The following is a 23,519-nucleotide window of genomic DNA, read 5'->3' on the forward strand; positions in this document are numbered from 1 at the left end:
ATTTAAATTTCACGAGGTTTCGTAATCACAATTCAAAAAATAAAATTAACGATGTTAATAATTTTGATTTCAAACTACTGTTAGTGTTAGAATCAGTTATGTGTTTAGAAGAGTGTGAATAAACATTATAAATTTTTTCTTAAAACACTGACAAATAATAAAATCGTTTTTGATAGGATTAGCTATACAAGATCTAATTTTCTCAACACTTAAAAATAGTCGGATCACAAATAGTGTGGAAAATGGTCTAAGGGTTCTTGTGAAGTTTTTATACTCGAATATAACAAGACAAAGAGATAAATAAGTGTAGTAAACGAAATGACACAAGACATATGGAAGTTCGAAGACAATATCCTTCTATGTTTTCACTTCTTCCACTTGAGAATGAATTCACTAGAAAATTTTGTTTTTCCAACTTTTTATAACAACTCATTTCAACTTTATGACTTATCAATTGTTTAAGTTGAAACTCTCATTTAACTTTCACCAAAGATTGAGACAACAAGTCTCACAACCAATACAACACAAATATACAAAAAAGAATAAATCATCATATTCAAATTGTCGAGAAACTCCTAAAACGATCTGGCAGAAACGATAGAGTAGTTGACAGAAGCCTAAGATAATCCGATAGATGTTCTTGAAGCGATGGGGGTGTTGAGCAGTAGTTTATATGAGTATAAAGAGTGCTCAGAAATCTTTCAGAGAATGCAAGCTTGAAAAATTACTCTGAATCTGTATCAATTTCTTGTAAAGCTTTTCTTGACATCCTCTATTTATAGTGTTCTTTATATTGACCCCGTTCAACGTTTCACTGTAGCTCATTAATGCAAAAACACTGTTGTTGCTGTCATTTCTTGATTCATAGCACACTTACAATAAATGAGCAATTTGACATTTTCCAAAAGCATAAAGAAACGGTCGTTGATAACAAAAAATAACTGACTTTGAACTATGTATTTTAAGGAAAACATTTTGATTTTCTTATGTCTTATTTGTAGTACATGATCAATTAGCTAACTTTTCAAACAAAGTAGGTAGAATCCTTGTAAGATATGTGACTTGAATATGAAGATATCTCACTCAACCATTTTCAAATATGTTTCGATAAAGTGAACAACTGAGTGATCTTTTTTTACAGACTTGTAAGCACGAGCGGTTGAATAGATCAAACGGTTAGATAGTTTTGTATCTTGAGATCAGTTGAATGACTTTTTCTGAATGTTCAATAGAACATTTGATTACTTGTAATATATGCAAAAATAGTCTGATCTAGTACAATAAGTCATTGTTTGTTATTAAAAAAAATTAAGAGATCTAACAATTAACAATAAAAAAATGTTTTTAGAAAAATCCAAAGAAAAAGGAAAAACATTGTATGTAGGAGAAAAACATTGTATGTAGGCGAGAAAATGAATTAAACAATATTTTATAAATATATTTTTAATTGAAATAAAATTGAATATGTTTGTTTAAGATATATCCTAGTTAAATGTCGATCCAAATCTTTAAGTTGAATTAAAGACAATTTTTTACATTTTATAATTGTATCTTAAACTTTAATTCTTTTACATAATATAATTTCATGGATTCATTAAAAGTTTATTGACATTTTAATATATTTAGACTTTAGTAGAATTTTTAAAAATCAAGTTTGAATATCACATTATTTTTTAAAACTCTATTGAAATTTACATTGAATATTACTAAATTTTTATATAATATATAAAAGTTTATATTGAATAGCTATGAACTTTTAAATCGAATCAATATTCTCATCTCAGTTCGAACTCCTCGTATCATCTGATTGACGCCATAGCTTATTCGTTGGGATGTACAAATTAACATTAGGCCCAATATTAAATACTACAGCCTAAGTTGGGCTAGTCAAAGTTAGGCCCAAACCGATATAAACGGGTCGTAATTGTTACCCACCCGATTTAACCTCACAAATCGAATAACACTGTTCAATTTCAAATTTAATGTCAAATGAATTAGCTGCGACCCAAAAAAATCATGCACGAAAATCGCTGACTTTTATAGTAAAGAAATATTTAATAACTATTACTCGGCTAAATCTACACGAAGTATTTATGGAATCTATTTTCAATAAATATATATTTATGGAATCTTGAAAATTAAGAACATAGCTAGCTAGTTCCCAAAGAGCCACGAAGGAAGACCATCATGGCTTGGGTCGATCCAACACCAACATGTATAATATACGAGATTGTGGTGGCGGAGTCATGAATATGACTCTACCCGAGCTATAATTTTAAACTATAAAATCTTTTAATATTTTAAATTGATCTACACGAGCTAATATCATATTAATCTAAAATTATACAAAATTCATATATAATTTTTTTTAAGAAAATTAGGTCATCCGGGCTAAAGTCCGGGTGTAAATCAATGTGACTCCGCCACTGACGGGATGTGTGTGACAATGCNAAAGCATTCAACGGAAACCGCGTAATGCTCGACAACTCTTGTAAGGAAAAAGATGGGGAATTTTGTTGTCAATATTTATTATAATGAAATGGGCCAACATCCGTGTGGATATTAGTTCGCCATATTTAAACTTGTTTGGATCCATTTGTTTCATGCACACCTTCCGCTACGTAAATTATGTAATTTTTTTAAAATAAAATAAAATATTGTATATAATTTTTTTAAAATAACAGTATAATAATTTATGCTCATATAACACGTTAAATTACCTTTTCATTTAAGTAGTTGATATTCATAATAGTACGACTTTATTAATTAAATTTAGTATTTATGTTTAATTTACATCAAAATTTACCAATATAGCTAGCTAGGTATCACACTAAAAATCACATTAATCATCTTTAATGATCATCAAGTTGTACCAACAATTATGTATAACCTAGCCAAACTCTTCAGATTATATCTTTTCTAACAAAGTTTAAAATTTGTTAATCACATTATATAAATATAGGATCATCAATTGTTTGTATACAAAAACTTGGAAAGTTGAAAAGAAAATCTGTATATTTATTGTTGCTGCAGAAGAACTTCGAAGATACAATATCCGTTTGCACGGCTATTCCATTTATTGAGATGGATCGAAGCCTGGAAGATCATTTTCAGACCAAGGATTTGGATTCATGGAAGGAATGGCCATAAGATTTCCGGTGACGTCTCCTGCACCACCATCCCAGAAACTGGGGCTCGCTGATGATATATTGCCTGCTTTTCTGTTGGTGACGGCTTGGGTCCAAGAGTTCAGCACAGGGTTTGAAGGGTTGACCAAGCTTTGATTCGATCGATAAAATCCATTTTGTGAATTAAATTGTTGCGGCGCCTGCGGTTTCAAGGATGGAAGATAAATCCCTGGAAGAGGTGCGGCATTTCCGCAACCACCAGCAGGGCCGCCTCCTACGCTGAATCGGCTGCTGCTAGCAAAATTCACCCCCGGGCCTTGACTGGTCCCGATCATTGGTTGCTGCATAAAGGATTGCATGGCAGCCAAAGATGACAAAAACGGACCCCCGGGGTAGAAAGAACTCATGGGTTGAAGTGCCAGTGGTAAAGGCCTGACAGGTTGACCCGAAATCATACCAGTCATATTATGGGTCGATACAGAGGGCGACGAAGATCCGGTTCTTGGAGCCTCACCGCTGCTCGTAACAGCGTAAGAGGGCTTGGGGCGCTTGCTCTTCCTGCCACCACCGCCGACGGGTACATTCCTCATTGCCCCTCCGTCTGTCCAGTACCTCCTGCAAGATTTGCAGAAATAGCGCGGCTGGGAGAGGCTGTAATTGTTGTAATAACAAAACTTGGTGTTACCCGAGTCACACCGCGGGCATTTCTTGGGCGGCAATGGAGTTGGGTGTTCTTGGTGGTTCACCGCCGCCATAAGCCTCCTGGGAGCAATCTGCTGCTGATCTTCCTCCTGCTTCAAATTCCCTTCACTCCTGTTTTTCTCCATGTCTGAATGAACGAAGAAACCAGTGCAGAACAAGGCCTATATATAACAATCCGTGTACAAAGCTTCGAACAAAGGGATTTGAGTGTAAAAGCTTTAACTGCATTCGAGATTAACTTACAGATTATTCAACGCTAGGGATATGCATGTAATCAAGATATGTTTGTTGGGATTACGAGAATCTGAAATTGAGTGTGGGATATTCATGAGGAAAATCTTGCAGTACAGTTGATTTGTTCTCCACCTAACCAACCCACATCACTCAAGCAACCGATATAATTCGATTTTCACTGTAATCTTGGAAAGGGCAAAGAAAATTTAAGACCAAAATCTTTGTCGCAATCTGGTGTAGAAACCTAAGAAATCTGAACAGATTTTAGTGTTGTCTTAAATGAAGTAAGAGAGAAAATAAAAGTCAAAGCTGAGAAAGAGTATGAACGGAGAAGACACACACATCTGCCATTTTCTTGTTTCTTATATTTAATTTAATTAACCTTCTGAGGAAAATAATTAATTTCAGTATGCCATTAAAAAAATTTATAAAATATTTCTACCATGCGAACGTATTTCATAATTTTTGAATCAATAATTCTGTCATGAGTAAATATCTTGTGAGAGGGTCTCACAAATTTTTATCTGTGACACGGTTCAACCCTACCGATATTCACAATAAAAATTAATATTCTTAGCATAAAAAGTAATATTTTTTCATTGATGACTCAAATAAGAGATTCGACCTACGAAATTGATCCGTGAAACCATCTCACAAGAGTTTTTATGTTCTGTTATATATATGTGTGCGTGTGTGTGAATTGGCCTAATTCAAATAAGAACATGTAAAACTCTTTCCTTTCCAACCTAATTCGGTCCATTATTTGATCGAATTGGTTTAGCCGAAAGAAAAATCGATAACTTTAGAAAAATTGTTCGGTTCGAAAAGTTCTAACAAAAGCCTAGCAGAAACAATCTGAAATCGCAATCAGAAACGGTCCATTTCGATAATCTGTTCGAATTGGTTTCGGTTTTATAAATTTTTTTACTTTTTAGAGCCAATAAATAATTCCACTCTGTTCTTATAATTATACATTAAAAAAAAGGATAGGGTTGCATTGTGAATTCTGTTCTATAACACACTATTATGATAATTCACGCAGTAAATAAAAAAAACTCATATGAGATCGTGGACGGTTCAATTTTATGAGACATATCTTATATTTGATTTCAACAACGAAAAAATATTATTTTTCATACAAAATGTAAATTGAGTCAACCCGTCTCACGGAAATATATCATTTAGATCATCTCATTGGAGATTTACTCCATCATGAAAAATGTTGCAAATAATATAGTAGTATAGAAAAGGTTGTTTATACATTTTTTAAACAAGGCTTGTTATGGTTGAAAGATAAAGTCTAGTTATTTATTTCATATAAATTTCCAAATGATGAACCACTGGTATCAATAATTATATTATATATACTTAGCAGTCAAAGCAATGATATGTTATTTTATATAAACTTAGAAAATATTTCTATTTATAAAAAAAATTAAGAACTTATGTTAAATTTAGCTTTAAAAACTCAAATTAAATCATAAGTTGAATTTTTTATTTTAGTTAATTTTTGAGGTAGTATCTATTACTTCCAAATTTCTATAAAAATTTAAAGAGGGAAATATTGAGAAAAAGTTTTGCTTTATTTTATTTATTTATTTTTATATAACTTTTGCTTTATTAGTAGTGTGTAGAGTGTCTGGACTTGTGGAAAAATAATGCAGTAGTTTTAAGCCCAATAAATAATTATAAATATATGCAGGCTTTAATTGTAAGCCCATTATTCAAGTAGCCTTTTTAAAAATTGGGCAATTAAAATATGAAATGGGCTGGGCCCAGTTCATTCATTAATTCACCTCCACTCCATTTGTCATCGTCATTTCTCCATTATCCAAACTTGAAACTTGAAAGCACCCGCAATGTCTGCCGCCGCGGCCTCCCTGTCCGCCGCACTCTCCTCCGTCTTCCTGCACTACCATCGTGAACAAATTCCATCTCGTGTTTCTTTTTCACGACCGCTTTTCCAATCCTCAAAACCATCTTTCTACGTCCAATCAAAACCTCAGAACCTCACTCCACCCAAGGCCTCCGACCCTGAAACCACGTACTTCGATACCGCTGATCCCGACGAGGTCTATACATTCAGCCCTCCCGAGCGCCCTGAAGGCTTCATACCACCACCTTCATTTGACGAAGGTCCCATCGAATCAGAAGAAGACATCGCCAGAGCCTATGAGGAGCTTTACGGGCCTGCTTATAGCGGCGAATCGTTCCTGGGTAATGATGTGTACGTAATGGACTCTAAGGTGAAGAAAAGAACTGGGCTCGGGTCCCAGATGAAGAAAGAGAAGGTGAGAGATGGATTTGATGAGAGAGTTGTTCAGGTTAGGAGGGTGACTAAGGTGGTCAAGGGAGGGAAACAGCTGCATTTCAGGGCAGTTGTGGTGGTGGGCGATAAGCAAGGGAATGTCGGAGTTGGTGTGGGCAAGGCAAAGGAGGTTGTTGCTGCTGTTCAGAAATCGGCTATTAATGCTCGCAGGAATATTATAACAGTGCCTATGACCAAATACAAGACATTTCCTCACAGGTAATGTCTTTACTCCAAGTAAAGATAATGAAATAGGAGTGAGTTTTTTTGTTTGATCAAGAATTTGCTTTGGGTTGATGTGTTGTATATGTATTGATGTTGTGGGATTTTATATTTGAGAATATTGAGTTATTGGGAAGTTCGTATGCACTTTGTTAGCTAGTTTTGGATCAGCACTCGTATTTACAGAAATCAATATAGAAAATTATCTTTGAAATTTCAAAACTTTGTTATCGAGGTGTGCATTTGAGAATTTGCTGCACAAGATCACATATACTAGCAGTTTGGTTGATAAAGGTTGTGCTTAGATTTCTAATTCCTTGATTTGGTTGGGCGGACAAAAGTGAAGTGGAATTTTCAAATCAAAACCTATAATTGGAGTGGATCTATCAATTATGCAATTCCAATTTCGAATTAACCCAAGATGTGTATCAATTGAAATTCATCCCCAATCAAGTCCCTTACTTAAAATGAAACCCATCAAATCCAAGCGCAGTGAATGTCATTTCTTTAGTGGTTTGGTAAATTACGTTTTTTGTTACATCTGTATGAATGTGGACTTTACTGACACTCTGAATCTTGATGGTGATATGCAGTAAGATTTTATAAGCTGTCTCAATATTCAATGGTACATGAAAATAACCTAGGTATGTAATCCAAAGTGACTTTTAATTTGAATTAGATGGCATTTTTTGTTCTGCCTTGTTTACGCAGATAAACCTGATTGTGACTTGCCTGAGTCGCATAGTCATCATAGCGCGTTATATGAATATGTTAATCTAGAGATTGCCTCTGCTCATTTAAAAATATTTGTGATCAGCGGTTTTCTGGAGTAAATAAGATTCAAGTTTCAAATTTGTATTGGGATAATCAGATTTCGTTGAACTTTGGGTGGGTTTCTATCTAAGTTTACAGCAGCACACTATGTTGTGACTTTTTTAAAATAATCTTAGCTCAAGTGGGATTTGCATCAAAACAATGTCTAATTCTCTTGTAGTTCCGATGGCAGATCAGAAGCAGACTATGGGGCAGCTAAGGTGATGCTTAGACCTGCTTCACCTGGTACGGGTGTCATTGCTGGAGGCTCTGTAAGGATTGTTTTAGAGATGGCTGGTGTTGAGAACGCTCTGGGAAAGCAGCTTGGCAGCAACAATGCTCTAAACAATGCCAGAGCCACGGTTGTTGCTGTACAACAGATGAGACAATTCAGTGAAGTTGCTGAAGAGCGTGGCATCCCAATGGAAGAATTGTGGAAGTGATCACATATATCGTTCTTGCTTTATGAAACCATTGAAGTTGCCACTACATTTTCCCATGTAAAATTTTCACCATAAATACTTTGTTCAGAAACTAATGCCTTTTAACTCATCTTTTTTTGCTGATCTCCTAATCGTTTCCATATCAGAACTCCATACTCTCTGAAACATGGTTTCTTTAGGAGTAATTTGTCACCACACACTTTATTTATGCCGCAACTATGTCCTTTATCATAGCCTTATTGATGAAATTGTAAGGTGTTCTTTTTACAGGCTAATCCAACTTTTACTCTCATTCTTGCCCGAGCAGGGGTGTTGCTCTGATGGGGCGGGTCCGTGCTTTTCCCCATTGGATTTTTTTAAATGGTATAATTCATCAATAATTTTTTTAAAAAAAAATTGTAGAAAAAAATGAAAATAATAAAAATATGCCCCAGACAAATTTTTTAAAATTGTATAATTTCACCTATACAATTATATTATTTTATAGCAGGAAAAAATGAAGTACTGGAAAATATTATTCAAGCTTTTGCCACTATGCCCAAGTCTACAGACTACAATTTTAATATTACATGCTCTGTAGGAAAAAAGAAAATCATCTGGAAGGGAGCTGAGTAATCTGTGCATAAATGTATACGATTCACACAACATAAGGAGTGCATAAAGCTCTTGTCTCTGTAGTTTCTATAAAATAGCTGGTATTTCCGTAAATATATATATATTAATCATGGCTGACTGCAATGGCAAAAGCAGAATCTCGGGTTTGATGCATCCAGCAATGGCCAACTAGAGGGTTTCCAGATTTCAATTGGCTGCAGAAACGAATAAAGACTTGGATCATAGAATTTTTTTAACTAAATGGAAACTCGAAAGTTTTAAAAGACCACACAAGGATCAAAATAAGATCATTTCATCCTAACATAAGCTTTTCCATTCCCTTTTTGCTGTTGACGTTGCCATAAAACTTCACATCTTCCTTCACTTAGTGTTCTTTGCTGGAATGCCTAGAGGTTACTATTAATTTCATTAATCAAGAACACTTAAGGATGAGCCATGAATCTGTATAAAACAGGCAACCTTTTCTCAGGGTGGTAATTTTTCATTAAATTTAGTCCGACTTCAACGCATCGTTCCTCTTAAACCCTTCTGTGTATCACTCCAAGTCTATATATAACTTTAATGACATAATACTAACCTTTTGGCTGAAATTCTACTCGAGATAGAGAACTTCGTTGCGAAGTACAAAAAGAAGAGCTTATGTCATTCGGGACTTCTTCATTTGAGAAAAAAGATTTGATGTAACTATCCAAAGGATCCATGCTCGTTGCTATTTGACGACTCTACAAATTAAATAATAAAGACGAAGCTGGATGAAGCAGTAGAAACAAGCAAAATCCGTTGCGACAAAAAATAGGTGTAGTTAAGAGAATACATGTCACATGAATCGAAATGCGTGGATGTTCATTGCTTAAAGGCGTAGCATATATGTGTTAAATATAAGTAGGCGATACTCATTTATGCAAACTCTAGATAGGATATCCAATATTTAATGTTCCCAAGAAACCTGGCAGCCCTTTTAGAGCAAGTCATTTTCTCTCATGTACTTTTTATACAAGAACATGGAATTTTTTTCAAGGATAAGCAGCATTCAAAAGACCAGCAAAAGAGAGTGATTATGCAAATATTCTTATCATTGAGTCAATAGGCATAACTTTATTTTCATTCTGGGAAACTACCATATGAAGTTGAGAGATCCAGGCAGTGCAGTAAAGAAACCTGAGGCAAAGACCGTAGAGTGCAGGTGAACGTGTGAAAAATCCAACAAAGTTTCTAGAGAGTGAAACAATTTAATTTAAAATGATAAGCAAGTGAATTTTATTTGAAGGAGAATTAGTCTGGTAGAACAGTGAAGCCGACTGGTAGATTTGCCATGAAGCACAACCATTTTTTAAACAAACAGATACTGTAAAACTTGACCTGTCAATTTTCATATTTTCAACTTACTTGCAAATCTTTTCCATTTAAGCCATCATCAACAAAAGGACAACTACCCAAATTGGTAAATATATGCTTTCCCACCGATTGTTCCACCGAGTAAGATATATCATCCTGCTGCACACATGTCGCACAAGATGAAACCTTCTGGTGTTAATGGAACCTTTAAGTACCAAATGCAAAAACTACTGAAATTAAATGAGATACTAAATTTGCAGGTCCTTACACTGGAAGGCCAGCCACCAGATGAAACACGTTCATTTTCATTGTCCCTTCCTGAAGGTAATTAAAAAGGAACAATGAAACAACTCATCAAAAAAGGCCAAGCACCCAAAGATTTACAACTTCCACAAGTATTATCGACCAAATTGAGAAATATATCACATCTTTATTGGAGGTCGACATTACATAACCACGAATATTATGTCTAATTTGTAATCTATGGATGCGCCAAAATATTATTGAAGGTAAAAATATGTACCTATTAAACTTAGTACTGGATGCATTTGTGAAACTGCTCCTGAGCAATGTTATAATATAACTCTTGTGCTTGATTTTAACTTATACAAGCCTTTGGTTCATCAAATATTTGAATAAACAAATGTGATCAGGTAAAGAGATTTAAGAAACTCAAAAAGCACTGAATAAGACCTTGTATATAAGCGTGAGGCTGTTAGAGCAGTAATATTTCTCGTCTCTAAAATGGACTTCATGTGCAAGATTTACACGTTATAGATTACCTATCAGAAATATTTCGTTAATGTAGCAAAAATATTTTGTTCAATTCCCTAGCAAACTCAAAATATACATGTTCTTTACTAGCGTCTGCTGTGAACGCAACCCCCACTTCCACCACGCAAAAAAAAAAAAAAAAAAAAAAAAAAAAAAAAAAAAAAANACAGGGAATTCCCAATACTTCAATTGGCTCTATTCTGCAAGCTCAAATGCATCACCGCTTACCGGGTTGATAGTAATGATACACTATTTTACACGCCAACATGAACAAAAATTCAGATGATGAAATAGCATGACAGCCTCACAAGCAAGGTGTCGCGCCACATTCAGACGACCCAAGAACTTCAAATGAACCAAGCCAAAAAGATATCAAGTATTGAAGATTCACTCATGGTCTGTTCCGTTCGAATGGATAAAGCTACTGGAGTTGAATAAATCAAAAGTCTATTTTTATTTGTCAATTGAATAAAATCTGGATCATTATCTGTAGGGATTCTATCAAGTTATTAGGTGATTGTTTTCAAGTTTTAGATGTTTTATCATTTAGGATTTTTTAGTTCGTTATCTCCTTATTAAGATACAATGCAATCATGTATAAATATCCCTTGGAATGCATTCAATAAACAAACTTCATTTCAACATAATTACTTGTTCCAAAGATTGGAGGTTCTCTTAATGAGCCTCAACATATTCGTTCAAAATAGGCAAACAAGGAAGAAAAACACAAAAGAGTAGAGACATGAAGCTTGAAGATTATCAAGTGCAACGACCCATAACTCGATCCATTTCTCGTAGTCGTGACACAAGGTAGTAAACTCTTCAAATAACATACTTCAATTCTAAATAAAGAAACACCAATCAGATGTAAAAACCATGATTAGTGCTGTAAATGTTTTTATCAAAGGTGAACTCGCTAAGCAGCTCCAATTTGTGATGATCTTTAATGACAATAAATGTGATGCTCCTATCCCATATGAGCTAGAAATTAATGTTGGATATGATTTATAATTGGCTTCAATGGATTCCTATAACAACTTGAGTTAAGAATTTTTAGGGCGATGATAGATACAAAGTAATTGGTACATAAGTCTATTGTGTCATCGCACTGGCGAGAGCCTAGGCTTCGGGTAGGGCAATAGATAACTTTGACACTCAAGTGTACCATAACTTTCCCAAAAACTGTGATGATAGTAATACTTTTATGATGCTATAGAATTTATTGAATAGTAATTATGTGACACTTAATGGTTTCTAGAAGTTATGAAAAGAAAATTTTAGAAATTGTAGAGGGGAAATATGAACAAATAAATCACCTTGCTTATTTTGGTGACTCTATCATCCACTTGATTGTTCTCACAGATATAAAATATTATATCAAACTCTTTTTTGGCATTAAAGCTATCGGTGTCGATGCTCATCAACCTTTGGAAAGGATCACCATCATATAAAGTTTGAGTATTAGAGACAAGAAACTGCATCTATGGGTCCCAGCATGGTGCTTTATATCTTCTTTCTTCCTGGTTCATGAGTTCATATCCGAGCTGATCATTATTATTTTTATTTCCGTCTTGGTTGCTCATGTGTTCCATGGGCATCTATAGTCTAGAATCCGTGGCTTTCACCAAAACATTCATTTACTCTATAGACAAGAGCGCTTCATAAACTTCTCACTTTAGATCGACTCCCCTTGTCGCTAATATATTGTGTCTTAAGTTCATTTGCCAATGAAATAACCGACTTTTCTTTAGAATGTACATTGAGTAGAGATCTTTGGTGGAAGGGTCACAATTGGCTTGACATCAACTTCACTATGTTGACTTTGAGCATATTTGAAATGGTTCAAAAAGGCTTATCAAGTTTCCTCACAGATCCTGAAAGTTCATTCTCGGCTATTTCTTGTATATTTTAATGTGTTTGGAATGCACGTAATAGCCGGTTGTTTAATAGTAATACAAATCGTGTTCTCAAAATCTTTAAGAAGATATAAACTTATGTTCTTCGACGATTATACTCTAGGTTTCCATTATACATTCATTTTGACGTATTGGGTCAAGAATTTTATTGCTTTTATTTTAATGAACTGGACTCATCCCTAGATATGTCTAGAATATTTGTATTTATTTCCTTTAATCTATAAAAAATTTAATTGATCCAAAAAAATGAATGAACTCTCACTTCATTCAATAAAGTGAATTGTGGTAGCTTAGCAACACCATCCTCATTATTCACGTCTTGCCACACGTAATAATCTTTCCTCATTATTCACGTCTTGCCACACGTAATAATCTTTAAGACTTAACAAGATCCCGCATGCTTGGTAGGTAGTTATGAAATAACATGGCAATGTAATTAGCCGTAGAGCGGAATGAGTGTGGGAATGGAATGGCATAGATATTCCTTTCCGTTGCTAGGTATCAAAGTGAAGTCAGAAATGGAATTATCATTCATGGATCTCAGCAAATGAATCCGTATTGCCATGAACATGGCGTCTTGGTTGTTGTGCTATTTACTGGATTTGAATTGTATTGCCATCACCAACTATACGTTTTTTGTCTAACGATACACACTCAATTTTACAAGTGATACCAGAGTAATTTCACATGCATAGCGTCTTCGTTGTTGTGACGTTTACGGGACTTGAGTTGTATTGCTGACACCAGCTATACATTTTTCGTCTATTGATACGCACTCGATCTCACAAGTGACATCGAAGTTAATTTCACTTTACCAATTTTCATCTGTTCAGTCAACAGAAGAAGGATTGTTGAAGAACAATATTGTTCATACTGCTCTATGTGGCTGCTTATATGGAATATCGATATAAACTCAGCGCTTGAGTTCTACCATTATCACCAGGTATAATAATTGGCTCATTGGTACAATGACATGGTTTTGATACTTCAAATATTATTATATTTCAATATACGAACGTGTAAGTGTTTGTGGACAAAATGATTTGCATCTTTGTTATATTTTGTTGTGCAAATACACATTCACCCACTCTTGTCATTTGAATGATGGCTTGTTGCTTCTTCATTGATATGCTTTGAGGAGTTCCCATCACTTTATAAACCTTAGAAACCTTGGCCATGCTATTTTTTCAGGGATCTTGGTGGACAAAAAGGCTAGGAAACGTGAGGCACAAGAATAGACTTGCCGAATTTGACATATTTTCCATTTCTATGCTTTAGCACCCTCCCGACACCATTTTGAAAAGGTCATTAGGCAATGCCATTTTCTGTACTGTACAATCGATATAAATATCACTTGTAGGGGTATGTCCAACCTCCATTTGACAGTATTTTATCCCAAAAATATACCCCATACCAAAACTATAGTATATATTGAGATGACGAAGTTCGAGAACTAATTTCAAGAACCTATAATCATTCAAGTTTTCCCTTATCTGTCATAATTGACTGCATTAGTCCTGGCTTAGCTGTCACAACCTTTGAAACCTAAATCCAAGTCCCAACTGCTTTAATTAGATTACCAAAGTTGAATATCTGCAACTTATGTCTGTAAACCAAAGTATATGAAATCCAAGCATCCAGCCAAAAAGATGAATCAAAAGTCATCGTCTTCCTCGTATCGATGTCCATTGATCCCTTTCCATATCGCTATAGTATGATTGACACAAAACTTCTTCAAGTAATGTTTATACAGCTTTCTTTGTGTCAAAAGGCGATCATGTTCCTTTGCACCATGCTTGAGGAAATATTAGCTACTTGTATTGCTTCATGATTCAGCATAAGTTCTTGGGAGCGGGAGCGGGAGCTGGAGCCAGAGAAAAAGTTGCAGGGTTGGAACTTGTTGAAGAGCCTAATTCGAGGCAGCAGCAAGAATTTTTGACACTCAGTAACCGAAAAATCCTAAACCACGATATAAGAGTTCTCTGTATTGTCCCCTAAAGTAATCATACTGTGATGATCATATGAGAATTTGAGCTTAGAAACAACTCACTTGTGTATGAGAAATGTCTCTAGCAAGAGCCAAGAGAATGTTTGTAACAAATCTTGCTTCAAGAAAATAGCAAGAGAATGTTTGTAACAAATCTTGCTCAAAAAAATTTCATGAATCATAGGCATGGTATTAGGATCCCAACATTGTAGACAGGTTCCTGAAAATGAATCACATTTACAGGAAATTCAACAGGCAGAGACCTACCTCAATATCGAGGTTGGTGGACCTACTGGAAGAATTAAGCCAAAACTGGTCCCTCGCATGTTTTTGAAATTACAGAATGAAAGACACAATATTGGGCTCCTAGAGGGCGTTTTTAGATAATCATTTGTGCAAGAGTTTCCTTGCACATTCGGTGTTTGGCATTTCAAACACGACCTTGAGTCAGAGTTCAAACGAATGCCAACAGTCAGATATCACTTTCAGAACAAGGTTCAAATTCGAAAAATATGAAGGTGCCTAATTTTTCATAGCTTCTTAAACCATTTTGACAAAAACATGAGAGATGCAAACAATTTACTGTCTAGAGGCCTCTAATTCTCTGTTGTGTATTGGTGCCCCAAGAATCCAACAAGAGGTTTAATAGAGGAAAGTGGAAACAACAAAAATTGTACAAGAATTTGAGCAATTACTAGACAACAAATATACTGCTCATTAGCCAATGCAATATAAAAGTGGAAAAAAGTCCAGGTTATGAACGAACCAGCATCATCAGGTTCGGTTTTAGGTCGTTTCAGTTTCAACGCTTCATGAGGCACTGCCTTTGCAGCTGAGGAGCCCCCCACATACGTACAAGACCTGCCATTCTGTGAAACATTTAGAATGATATTGTAAAATCCTCACATTTTGTTCCTATGATCCTACATGACCATTTCTTGAAATTACTTACAGTGAGAACAAAGCGATGAGGCTTCTGTGGAACTCTCTTCTGGAAATAACTGCAATCAGGATGGCAAAGTAAATAACATATTATTTTATCTTGCTGGGTATCACATCAAAATTTACCTAGAATTTCATGTAAAATAAAATAGAACAAGTCATTGAATGACAAAAATGATAAAAAAGCATACAAGTTTTTATAACATAAATTCTGTATATCATAATAGCACGGTCTAATCATTTTAGAGAAAGCTTAACACGATTCCCCCACATAGGTTCCTTAATTTGAATTAGATAAACAAAATAATAAGCATAAAGCGGAAAAAGATAAGTAAAATTGAAATCTCGCGGCAAATATAAACTCAACAAAAGTTACCGGGAGTTAATCGAAAATGGCGCCAAGCTTGCTAATTGATCAACATTAAGAAGCCGTGCGTTAAAGTTCAAGTCCCCGGCAGAGAGCATGAGACGCTCTTGTTCTGACAATTGATCAACATTAAGAAGCCGTGCGTTAAAGTTCAAGTCCCTGGCAGAGAGCATGAGACGCTTTTGCTCTGACATATTTTCGGATATCCAATTTGTTACCGGTTGCTCTTGGCCTATGGTGGTGTCCAACACTGGAGGCAGTCCAAGACCATTCCAGTTCAGTTCTTGCCTTGACATCATTGTTGGAGGAGCACTTTGCAGCATATTCCCCATATCTGGCCTTGGAATTACTGTTGAATAGACATTTTGTAGAAAATCAGGAAGTCTCGGTGTTGGCAGTTGGGGACAGACACTCGGTAGCATATGATTCATATCTGGCCTTTGCGACACTGAACCAACGTTCTGAATAAGATGGTATTCATAACGGATTTAGTCTTGGTGCCTAATTCTGATATAAAAAACAGTGATATAGCGACATCTCAAAAAAGCTTGTAAGACAAGACCTTGTCAGAGGAGCCTTTCGTTTCCTCGGGATTTGGAAGTTTAGCAGAGTATACATCCCAAAATAAGGACCACCATTCTGTCAGAAATCCTTCAGGAGGATTGACAGCTGAAAAAAATGTTGCTATAAAAGCTCAGTTTCAGGTGATTTGGCTAAGAAATCAAGATGTTCCCAGAGTACAAAGTAAACCACTCCAATGATCATAGAGAAATACAAACGAATTATTCTTTTGTCAGCAATCTATCACAAAATATTAGATGCAAAAATGATATAAAAAAAATCATACCTTGTATTGTCATAAAATGACTCGAATTCCCAATAGTGTTATGAAAATAATTTTTGATGCAACAGCAACGCATCAGAACAATCAGTAAATTCCAATAACCTCATTTCATAAAATTTTACTTAAAAGCAGTAAAAAGAACAAACTTTATATATATATGTGTGTGTGTTTTGTTACGTTGCCCACCAACTATATCCACCAATGAGTTGACATTCACTTATTGGATTAACAATTTTGATATGATTCATCATATGCAATAGATGACCTCTGACTTCATCGGTGAACACAAAAGATATATATATATATATATATATATATATTCGTTTTTTGGGCAACAACATAAATTTTCTATTAAGCTGCTGCACGTGAATAAATAAATTCAGAGAAATCAAGTAGAACAAAAAATCTGCGGAAAGCTCACCTCTTGCATTAATGGTCATATCAATCATGAGAGAAATAAAAAATTCAAAGTAAATTCAAAGAATCTTAAAAAAGGGTGGCGTATACTATAGATCGGTCTATGCACCAGCAGGCTCGGGGGAAATATCAGCCTCGTTGGCGAAAATCTCAGCAGCCGTGTGCAAGTTCTTCCTGATCATGTAATCATGAATGTATTTGTCGAGCCTACAAAAACCCAAACCCAAAATCGAAACTAACGCAAACCCAAAAGTCATTTAATACGACCAATACAGAAAATTAAAAGGGAAAAAAACAAACAAATTTTTTTGAAGAAGAATTGTGCAAAACATCGAAAACGTGCGTAAAGCTCACATCTTCTGCGCATCCCAGTCGTCCATGATGATTAACAATGTCTAGAAGTCTCGAGCGGACGAAGATCGAAGAACCCTTGGGATTTCACAACGAGTGAGAGAGAGATTTGTAGAGAGCGAATGAATAGTGGGCGATGGCTGAGATTTGGCGGTGCTTTATGCGAGTGAAGTCAGCGCCGAAGCCATGCAAAATAAACCGAAGAGTAAAGGGGGCCACCCATTAAATAAAGAAAATAGAGTAGCAAATTCTTTGATTTCTCAATAAAAATGGCATTTTTCATTCAAACTATCTCAGTGGAACATGAAAAGGAAAAATATAATGAAATATTTCTTGTTTTTATTCTTTTTTTGAATGGTTTTTGTATTTTTTGTGTTTTTTACTTGATTTTATTTCGCGTTGGATCGAATTAACCATGATTAGACTCACGAGATAATTGCACAAAATATACTTAGAATTCTAGTGGATTAAACGTAAATGAGTGAGAATAGTATTATGATGAATGACATCTTAGAAGTTCTCGTGCGTCAAGCTGTTAAAGTTGTTTCGCTTGATCTGGTTGGTTGGGTGGACCGTAAAAAAATAACGCTATTTCTGAACGAGTAATACTGTATCTACTGGGGACATGATCTACGGTAAGGAAATGATAAGACTCATATCTAAGGGATATGAAATAAGACCAGCAGATACGTATCTCCTAACAATTATGATGATATATTATTATTTTTTAATAAAGTTATGATAATATAATATTGGATCCATGTTAATATTACGAATATTACATTTGATTTTGACTAGATTTTTAAAATCTTTTCCACTTCATTTTTAATTTGTAATCTAATTGCAAAGATCACGGGCAAGAGGGCGAGGGTTAATGTCGTTAGATTTAAATATATTTCATAATTTTCTATTCACACTCTATATTATCTAAATATCATGTATTTTTTTTAATACTATAGAATTAGCTTTGAAAATATTATCTTAAAAAGTTTTCTTGAGTAAAAAATGTAAAATTGGTTAAAATAAAATTATATAGATTATTTTTAAATTTTTTGGGTTTTTATAATTATAAATTTACGATTATCAACTTTTCTTGAATTGCGAATATTCAATAAAATAAAGGTAAATTTTGTATCGAACAATATAATTATTTTATACACTAGTTTATAAATTTACAAAATAGTATAAATGAGAAAGTAGACGTCTAAGTTACAATTTTTTTTTTTTATATTTCACTTTTAATGAGGATAGAGCCTTAAGTTTAGAACATTTGCTTAGAATAAAACAAACAAATACCAATACTTAACCATTTATTAGAAATTACAAATACAAATAAATTCACAAAAATATATAGAGTGATTACGAAAATAAATTATTTATAAAAGTTAAATATCGACAATAACTTACGTATAACTTTAAGAAAAAACTTAAAATTTCAAAATCAATAATTACTCATATTCACGAGAAGACAATTTTAAGTAGATATTTAATATATCGATTCCTAATTATTTATTAAATACTACATTAAAAATAAACTTAAGAAAAAATATTGAATGATTATTAAAAATTATATAAATACCTACAAGCTATAGACATTAGAAAAGGAGATTTACTGAGAAAACGTATAGGACATATGAGCTACTTTCTATTTCATTTCTAATTTTTTTTATTATATTTTTTCCTATTATTAAATATTTCATAAAATAATTATTTAAATATTTGTTATTTGTGACTTAAATTTATATGATGTTAATATAAGACTAATTTCAATAATTGTTTACATGTGATTATTTAACAAATGTAAATGTATTTGGACTCGATACACATGAGTAACTATTTAAGGGCCTTAAATAATTTATAATGTAAAATAAGTATTATATTAATAAACAGCTAAAATAAAGAGTATATAACACATATAGCAATAATATAATGATTATGTATTTTATATTTCTATCGTCCATTTACACTTTACACGCGTTATATGCTTATAAAGTTGGAAAATTATCTAAACACGATAGTTTTTATTATTTTCAAATTAATAATTTTTCTTTAGTTATAGATAGAAAAATAAAAATGGTTCATCAATAAAATTATATAATGATTACATAATTATAATTTTAAATAAACTTTCACCAAACCAATCAAAAATTAGTTAGCATAGTAGCATCAACTTATATTAATACTAGTGATCATTTAGACATGTTGCATGTTTGTATAATTAAAATATTTATCTAATTTATGATAATTTTTGTTATTTTCAAATTAATGATTTTTGCATATTTTTGTTAGAAGATAAACTATATAAAAATTTGAAAATATAAATAAAGATAAATTAAATTTAAAAATATACATAAATAAGAGTATAACTGTAATTTTTGAGAGAAATGTGTTGTTACTTCATAGTTAGTTATACACATCCTAATCAACAACAAAATAAATATTTGATTCAGATTTATTAATTATCTGATATTTTGTGTGGAACATATTAGGCATGATTCTACAAAATAAGCACTACAATTTTTGCAGAACGCCTGAAATTACATACTAGAAATCACTAACATTATGTGCCTAAAGCTCAATGGCAACAATACATGGTGACATTGTAGGCCCTATAAATATTGTAGTTCTTCTTTGTATTTTTTTCGTTCAAGTTTGAGGTTGATTTCAGCAAATGCACCCTTCTCAGAACTTCCCATTACCGATTATCCAAAGCCAGTCAAGAGCGACACCAGAAAAAATACCTCCAAGAAGAAACAGTACCAACAGATTACCCAATGCATTCTGCTCCGGTGCCTATAAATACAAAAACCTTGTACAAGTTAAACAATGGTCAAGTTCTAGGAGTCCAACATAATTTTATTTGACAAAACTTACCTTGTAACCCTTTGGAGCAGTTGTAAGAACACACACTGTGAGGTACCCATTGGTTAGGCCTAAAAAAGACACAAGCATTATCATCCATCCCTGGTCTCCATACTTTGCTGTAAAGTAGAAAGCTGGAATGAGCAAGAAACGTGCCAAGGATGCAATAAAAAGACCCTTTCGTGATTCCATTTTGATACTCTTAATGAGAGGAAGGTATCTGGCTATAAGATCCCACACGTTGTACATCGCAACGAGCACAACAGCGTACCTGTGCACTCAAAAGATGATAAAATTTTAAGCAGTATAATTTCTAATGAAGCATAATAGTCGTTTCTAACTTGTTTTTGTGAATTTACCAAGATCCCAGATGGTGTAAGCCGGTGTTTTCGTACAGGAATCCAGGAAAAATTGATAGAGTGAGGACATATATTAAGTAGAGATCCAGTGCATAATCAATGTTTTGAAGTAACAATTGTTTGTTGCTTAGGCGATCGTCTTTATCATCTCCACCCTACAAATGAAATGTGTAATTTCATATTTGAAATATTCACTCAACTGAAAAGAACTTGACTCCTTCAATGTTATTCTCTTTACCGTTTTGTTGTGTACGGTGTCAATGCCAGCAGCAGCAAGATCAGCAGAAACTGTTTTTGACCCTTCAGAAGCTGCCTTTTTACGATAGTACTTGACAATCGGTAGTTTAGCAAAGACGAATGCATATAGGAAAATACACAGAAACTCCAAGAATGTCGAGATGGCAAGAAACAACACTACAGAATCAGAACAAAACAACATTTTATCATCAAAATTTAAATGAACGCAAGAATCTTGTCTCGTTTTGGAAAGGTCCCGCGTTATCGATTCAACTTACTAACGCCTTTACGAAGCCCGTGGTTTGTTTTATCAAATGCAGCTTTAGTAATTAGCCTCAAGGTAGAAGTGAGTGCACCAGATGCAGCCAAGCCAACAAAGAATGACTACAGATTCAGACAACACAACCGTAAATCTAACAAATTGATTCTATTATATGTCTCAATGTATAATAAAAAGTGCCCAGGGAGCAAAATAATTTACTTGGATGAATTCAGGACACATGAAAGACAGATCCCCGACCATTCCACCTTGAACATGGGCATCTGCGACACCAAACGCAGCAACAAAAAGACAAATGGCAATATAATTTCCAATTCCTCCTTTCCCTGAATATCCTAGATCTATCTGGTAAAAGCAGCAGGTGATAAGAAAACATGAAGCAAAATCAGTTAAAATTTGATGAGAACTGAACTCACCAGCAGAAGTCCAAAGGTACTCAAGCAGAAAAGAATATATCCAAACAAGTTACGTTTCCTTGTGTCGATTCTTGCCTCATTATAAGCAAGAATCATCATTGTACCAAGCGCAAATGGTTGATAAACAAGGGTGAGTACCCTTGCAGGATGGTAATTCTGCAACAGAAGAAATTCGAATCTGTTAAATTGTTTTTCCTTCGCTGAGGAGACCAGTTAATTAGCTGTACGATTGCAATTACCGGGAACAAGTCGTAATAGTAGTCTCCTATTGTCAACATGCTATTCCAAGAAATAAGTGACCCCATTCCAAGAAAACAACAGACCAGAATTGCCTTGTACTTTCCCTGAGATTTATTCAATAAAAGAGATCAATATTTGTTTGCAGCAGACAATGGAAATCTGCATCCCAAATAAAAATTTTACAGAGAAAAAATGAACACAAAACCTCAAGCCTGCTGGGACTGGTTATCTCACTTGTATCAAGATTAGTAGTCATTGTTCCTCCTCTACAATTTGATATATTCATCATTCAGTAACGAGAAAAATCGAGAAAGAGTTATTTCAAAATATGAACACATGAATGGAATTAGTATAACAACAGACTCAGATGATGAATTAACAGAGGGAAAAAAACTTTCTTTTCATCAAAACAGAACTTGGGAAAATTTCATTTAATTCAATGTTAATAATAATCTTTTCAGATTAAAAACAAAACATCTAACCCACCTTAATTAGATTCAAGATTCAGCTACACAAATGAATGAAACAGCAGCACTTTCACACAGAGGTCAAAGGTGTTTATTTAATGACCAAAGAATAGAGAACCCGGGAAACAGAATGAAGTGCCAGAAGGAAAATGAGCGATTTATTGGCTTCTGAAACAAAATTTTCCGCTTTATAGACTTATCACAGAAGAAGAATCTTTCCTTGAGATTTGAGAATCTCCCAGTCTTCAAATGCAAATAGATTTTTTTTGAATATGGGCACGAGAAATAAGGAACGCATTGATTGAGGAATATATGTATATATATATAGAAAATGTAGTGGCACATTATGGGTATGAGATTTGAACGTTATTTAAGCACTTTCACACAGACGATTTAGTTTTGTTATATTTCAACAGTTCATAGATATTGTCAGTTTTGTTGAAAAATTATTTAAAAATGTGTTAAATATTTGTGTTGAAAATGTGAATGTTGAATGTTGAAAATTAGGTAAAATTAGGTGTTGAATATTGAAAATTAGTGTGTGATGATGTAGGTAATGATGTATTTTATTTTTGGATTATTTGTAAAAATTTTCTATAAATAGATCTCTCATTTGTGAAGAAAATCACAATTGAGTTGAGAGAAAAATATTATAAAGTGTGTAGTGTGATAATTTTGAGAGTTTGAGATTTTTACTTTTTTACCGTAAATTTTTACTTTTTCACAACACGTTATCAGCACGAAGCTCTAAAAGTCCTCCATATTTTTCCAAGCTCCGAACAGAAGAAAAAGGTAACAAAAGTAATAATATTTATTTTACTGTTATTTATTTATTGTTTATATATGTAATATATAATATAATGTTATTGTTAGAAATAATAAAAATAATTTTTTCAAAAACTTGTTATAAATCCTGGGAGGATGTTAAGACGACATCCCACACTCCCGGTAAGGGATACGACAAGTATAAAAGCCTATAAGGTTTTTTAAACAAAATAACTTATGACACCTAATTATAATAATGTGATATGATATACATAATTATTTAAATATGACTAATATTATATACACCATATTATTACCATAAAATTATACAAATACATACATTTATTTTCTTATACACCAACGGTAATAAACGGTAACAAAACGGCTAGTTTTTGCTCTATAAATACAATCTCACAAATACATTCAATCACTCCAACTTTCTCTTCTTCTCTAAAAATTATTCTTCATCAAATTTTCGAAGAAAAAAAGAAGATG

At 33.7% G+C, this 23,519-nt stretch overlaps 4 protein-coding genes across 7 annotated transcripts; 1 reads left to right on the forward strand and 3 right to left on the reverse strand.

Annotated features, from left to right (window-relative positions):
- Window positions 1–2,899: 2,899 nt before the first annotated feature.
- On the reverse strand, window positions 2,900–4,376 carry LOC140981830 (uncharacterized). The gene has a single exon (XM_073448311.1). The coding sequence runs from the start codon at window positions 3,953–3,955 to the stop codon at window positions 3,077–3,079; it is 879 nt and encodes a 292-aa protein (XP_073304412.1). The 5' UTR covers window positions 3,956–4,376; the 3' UTR covers window positions 2,900–3,076.
- A 1,504-nt stretch (window positions 4,377–5,880) lies between these two features.
- Window positions 5,881–7,973, forward strand: LOC140981403 (small ribosomal subunit protein uS5c). 2 transcript variants are annotated; one of them, XM_073447793.1, is made up of 2 exons: window positions 5,881–6,591; window positions 7,589–7,973. In XM_073447793.1, exons 1-2 carry the CDS (start codon window positions 5,924–5,926, stop codon window positions 7,848–7,850), a joined length of 930 nt encoding a protein of 309 aa, XP_073303894.1. In that variant the 5' UTR covers window positions 5,881–5,923; the 3' UTR covers window positions 7,851–7,973. The 2 variants fall into 2 exon arrangements, with proteins under 2 accessions (XP_073303894.1, XP_073303896.1); XM_073447795.1 differs by having other exon boundaries at window positions 5,883–6,591; window positions 7,601–7,973.
- A 394-nt stretch (window positions 7,974–8,367) lies between these two features.
- LOC140981747 (uncharacterized) lies at window positions 8,368–17,706 on the reverse strand. 2 transcript variants are annotated; one of them, XM_073448170.1, is made up of 10 exons: window positions 17,402–17,706; window positions 17,157–17,254; window positions 16,349–16,455; window positions 15,796–16,247; window positions 15,430–15,478; window positions 15,244–15,346; window positions 10,069–10,118; window positions 9,852–9,956; window positions 9,043–9,187; window positions 8,368–8,659 (listed from the first exon to the last, which is right to left on the reverse strand). In XM_073448170.1, exons 1-10 carry the CDS (start codon window positions 17,425–17,427, stop codon window positions 8,652–8,654), a joined length of 1,143 nt encoding a protein of 380 aa, XP_073304271.1. In that variant the 5' UTR covers window positions 17,428–17,706; the 3' UTR covers window positions 8,368–8,651. The 2 variants fall into 2 exon arrangements, with proteins under 2 accessions (XP_073304271.1, XP_073304270.1); XM_073448169.1 differs by having other exon boundaries at window positions 9,852–9,959.
- Window positions 17,707–19,893: 2,187 nt separating this feature from the next.
- Window positions 19,894–22,509, reverse strand: LOC140981800 (equilibrative nucleotide transporter 3-like). Of its 2 annotated transcripts, none has more exons than XM_073448269.1 (10): window positions 22,279–22,509; window positions 21,998–22,058; window positions 21,792–21,896; window positions 21,553–21,708; window positions 21,338–21,481; window positions 21,135–21,240; window positions 20,858–21,033; window positions 20,620–20,774; window positions 20,273–20,531; window positions 19,894–20,139 (listed from the first exon to the last, which is right to left on the reverse strand). In XM_073448269.1, exons 2-10 carry the CDS (start codon window positions 22,046–22,048, stop codon window positions 20,101–20,103), a joined length of 1,191 nt encoding a protein of 396 aa, XP_073304370.1. In that variant the 5' UTR covers window positions 22,049–22,058; window positions 22,279–22,509; the 3' UTR covers window positions 19,894–20,100. The 2 variants fall into 2 exon arrangements, with proteins under 2 accessions (XP_073304370.1, XP_073304369.1); XM_073448268.1 differs by having other exon boundaries at window positions 19,894–20,191; window positions 22,279–22,505.
- Between the last annotated feature and the right edge of the window lie 1,010 nt (window positions 22,510–23,519).

The sequence above is a fragment of the Primulina huaijiensis genome, chromosome 7 (assembly GCF_012295235.1).
Source record: "Primulina huaijiensis isolate GDHJ02 chromosome 7, ASM1229523v2, whole genome shotgun sequence".
NCBI classification, from domain to species: domain Eukaryota; kingdom Viridiplantae; phylum Streptophyta; class Magnoliopsida; order Lamiales; family Gesneriaceae; genus Primulina; species Primulina huaijiensis.

Excerpts from the sequence above, each read along its gene's own strand:
- LOC140981830 (XM_073448311.1), bottom strand. The coding sequence starts at position 3,955 with ATGGAGAAAAACAGGAGTGAAGGGAATTTGAAGCAGGAGGAAGATCAG.
- LOC140981403 (XM_073447793.1), top strand. The coding sequence starts at position 5,924 with ATGTCTGCCGCCGCGGCCTCCCTGTCCGCCGCACTCTCCTCCGTCTTC. Across the intron at positions 6,592-7,588 it reads TACAAGACATTTCCTCACAG|TTCCGATGGCAGATCAGAAG; the intron begins GTAATGTCTTTA and ends ATTCTCTTGTAG.
- LOC140981747 (XM_073448169.1), bottom strand. The coding sequence starts at position 17,427 with ATGGACGACTGGGATGCGCAGAAGAT. Across the intron at positions 16,248-16,348 it reads CGAAAGGCTCCTCTGACAAG|AACGTTGGTTCAGTGTCGCA; the intron begins GTCTTGTCTTAC and ends CATCTTATTCAG. Across the intron at positions 15,479-15,795 it reads CCATTTTCGATTAACTCCCG|TTATTTCCAGAAGAGAGTTC; the intron begins GTAACTTTTGTT and ends TCCTGATTGCAG.
- LOC140981800 (XM_073448268.1), bottom strand. The coding sequence starts at position 22,048 with ATGACTACTAATCTTGATACAAGTGAGATAACCAGTCCCAGCAGGCTT. Across the intron at positions 21,482-21,552 it reads GTACCTTTGGACTTCTGCTG|ATAGATCTAGGATATTCAGG; the intron begins GTGAGTTCAGTT and ends TGCTTTTACCAG. Across the intron at positions 21,241-21,337 it reads TGTGTCCTGAATTCATCCAA|TCATTCTTTGTTGGCTTGGC; the intron begins GTAAATTATTTT and ends CTGAATCTGTAG.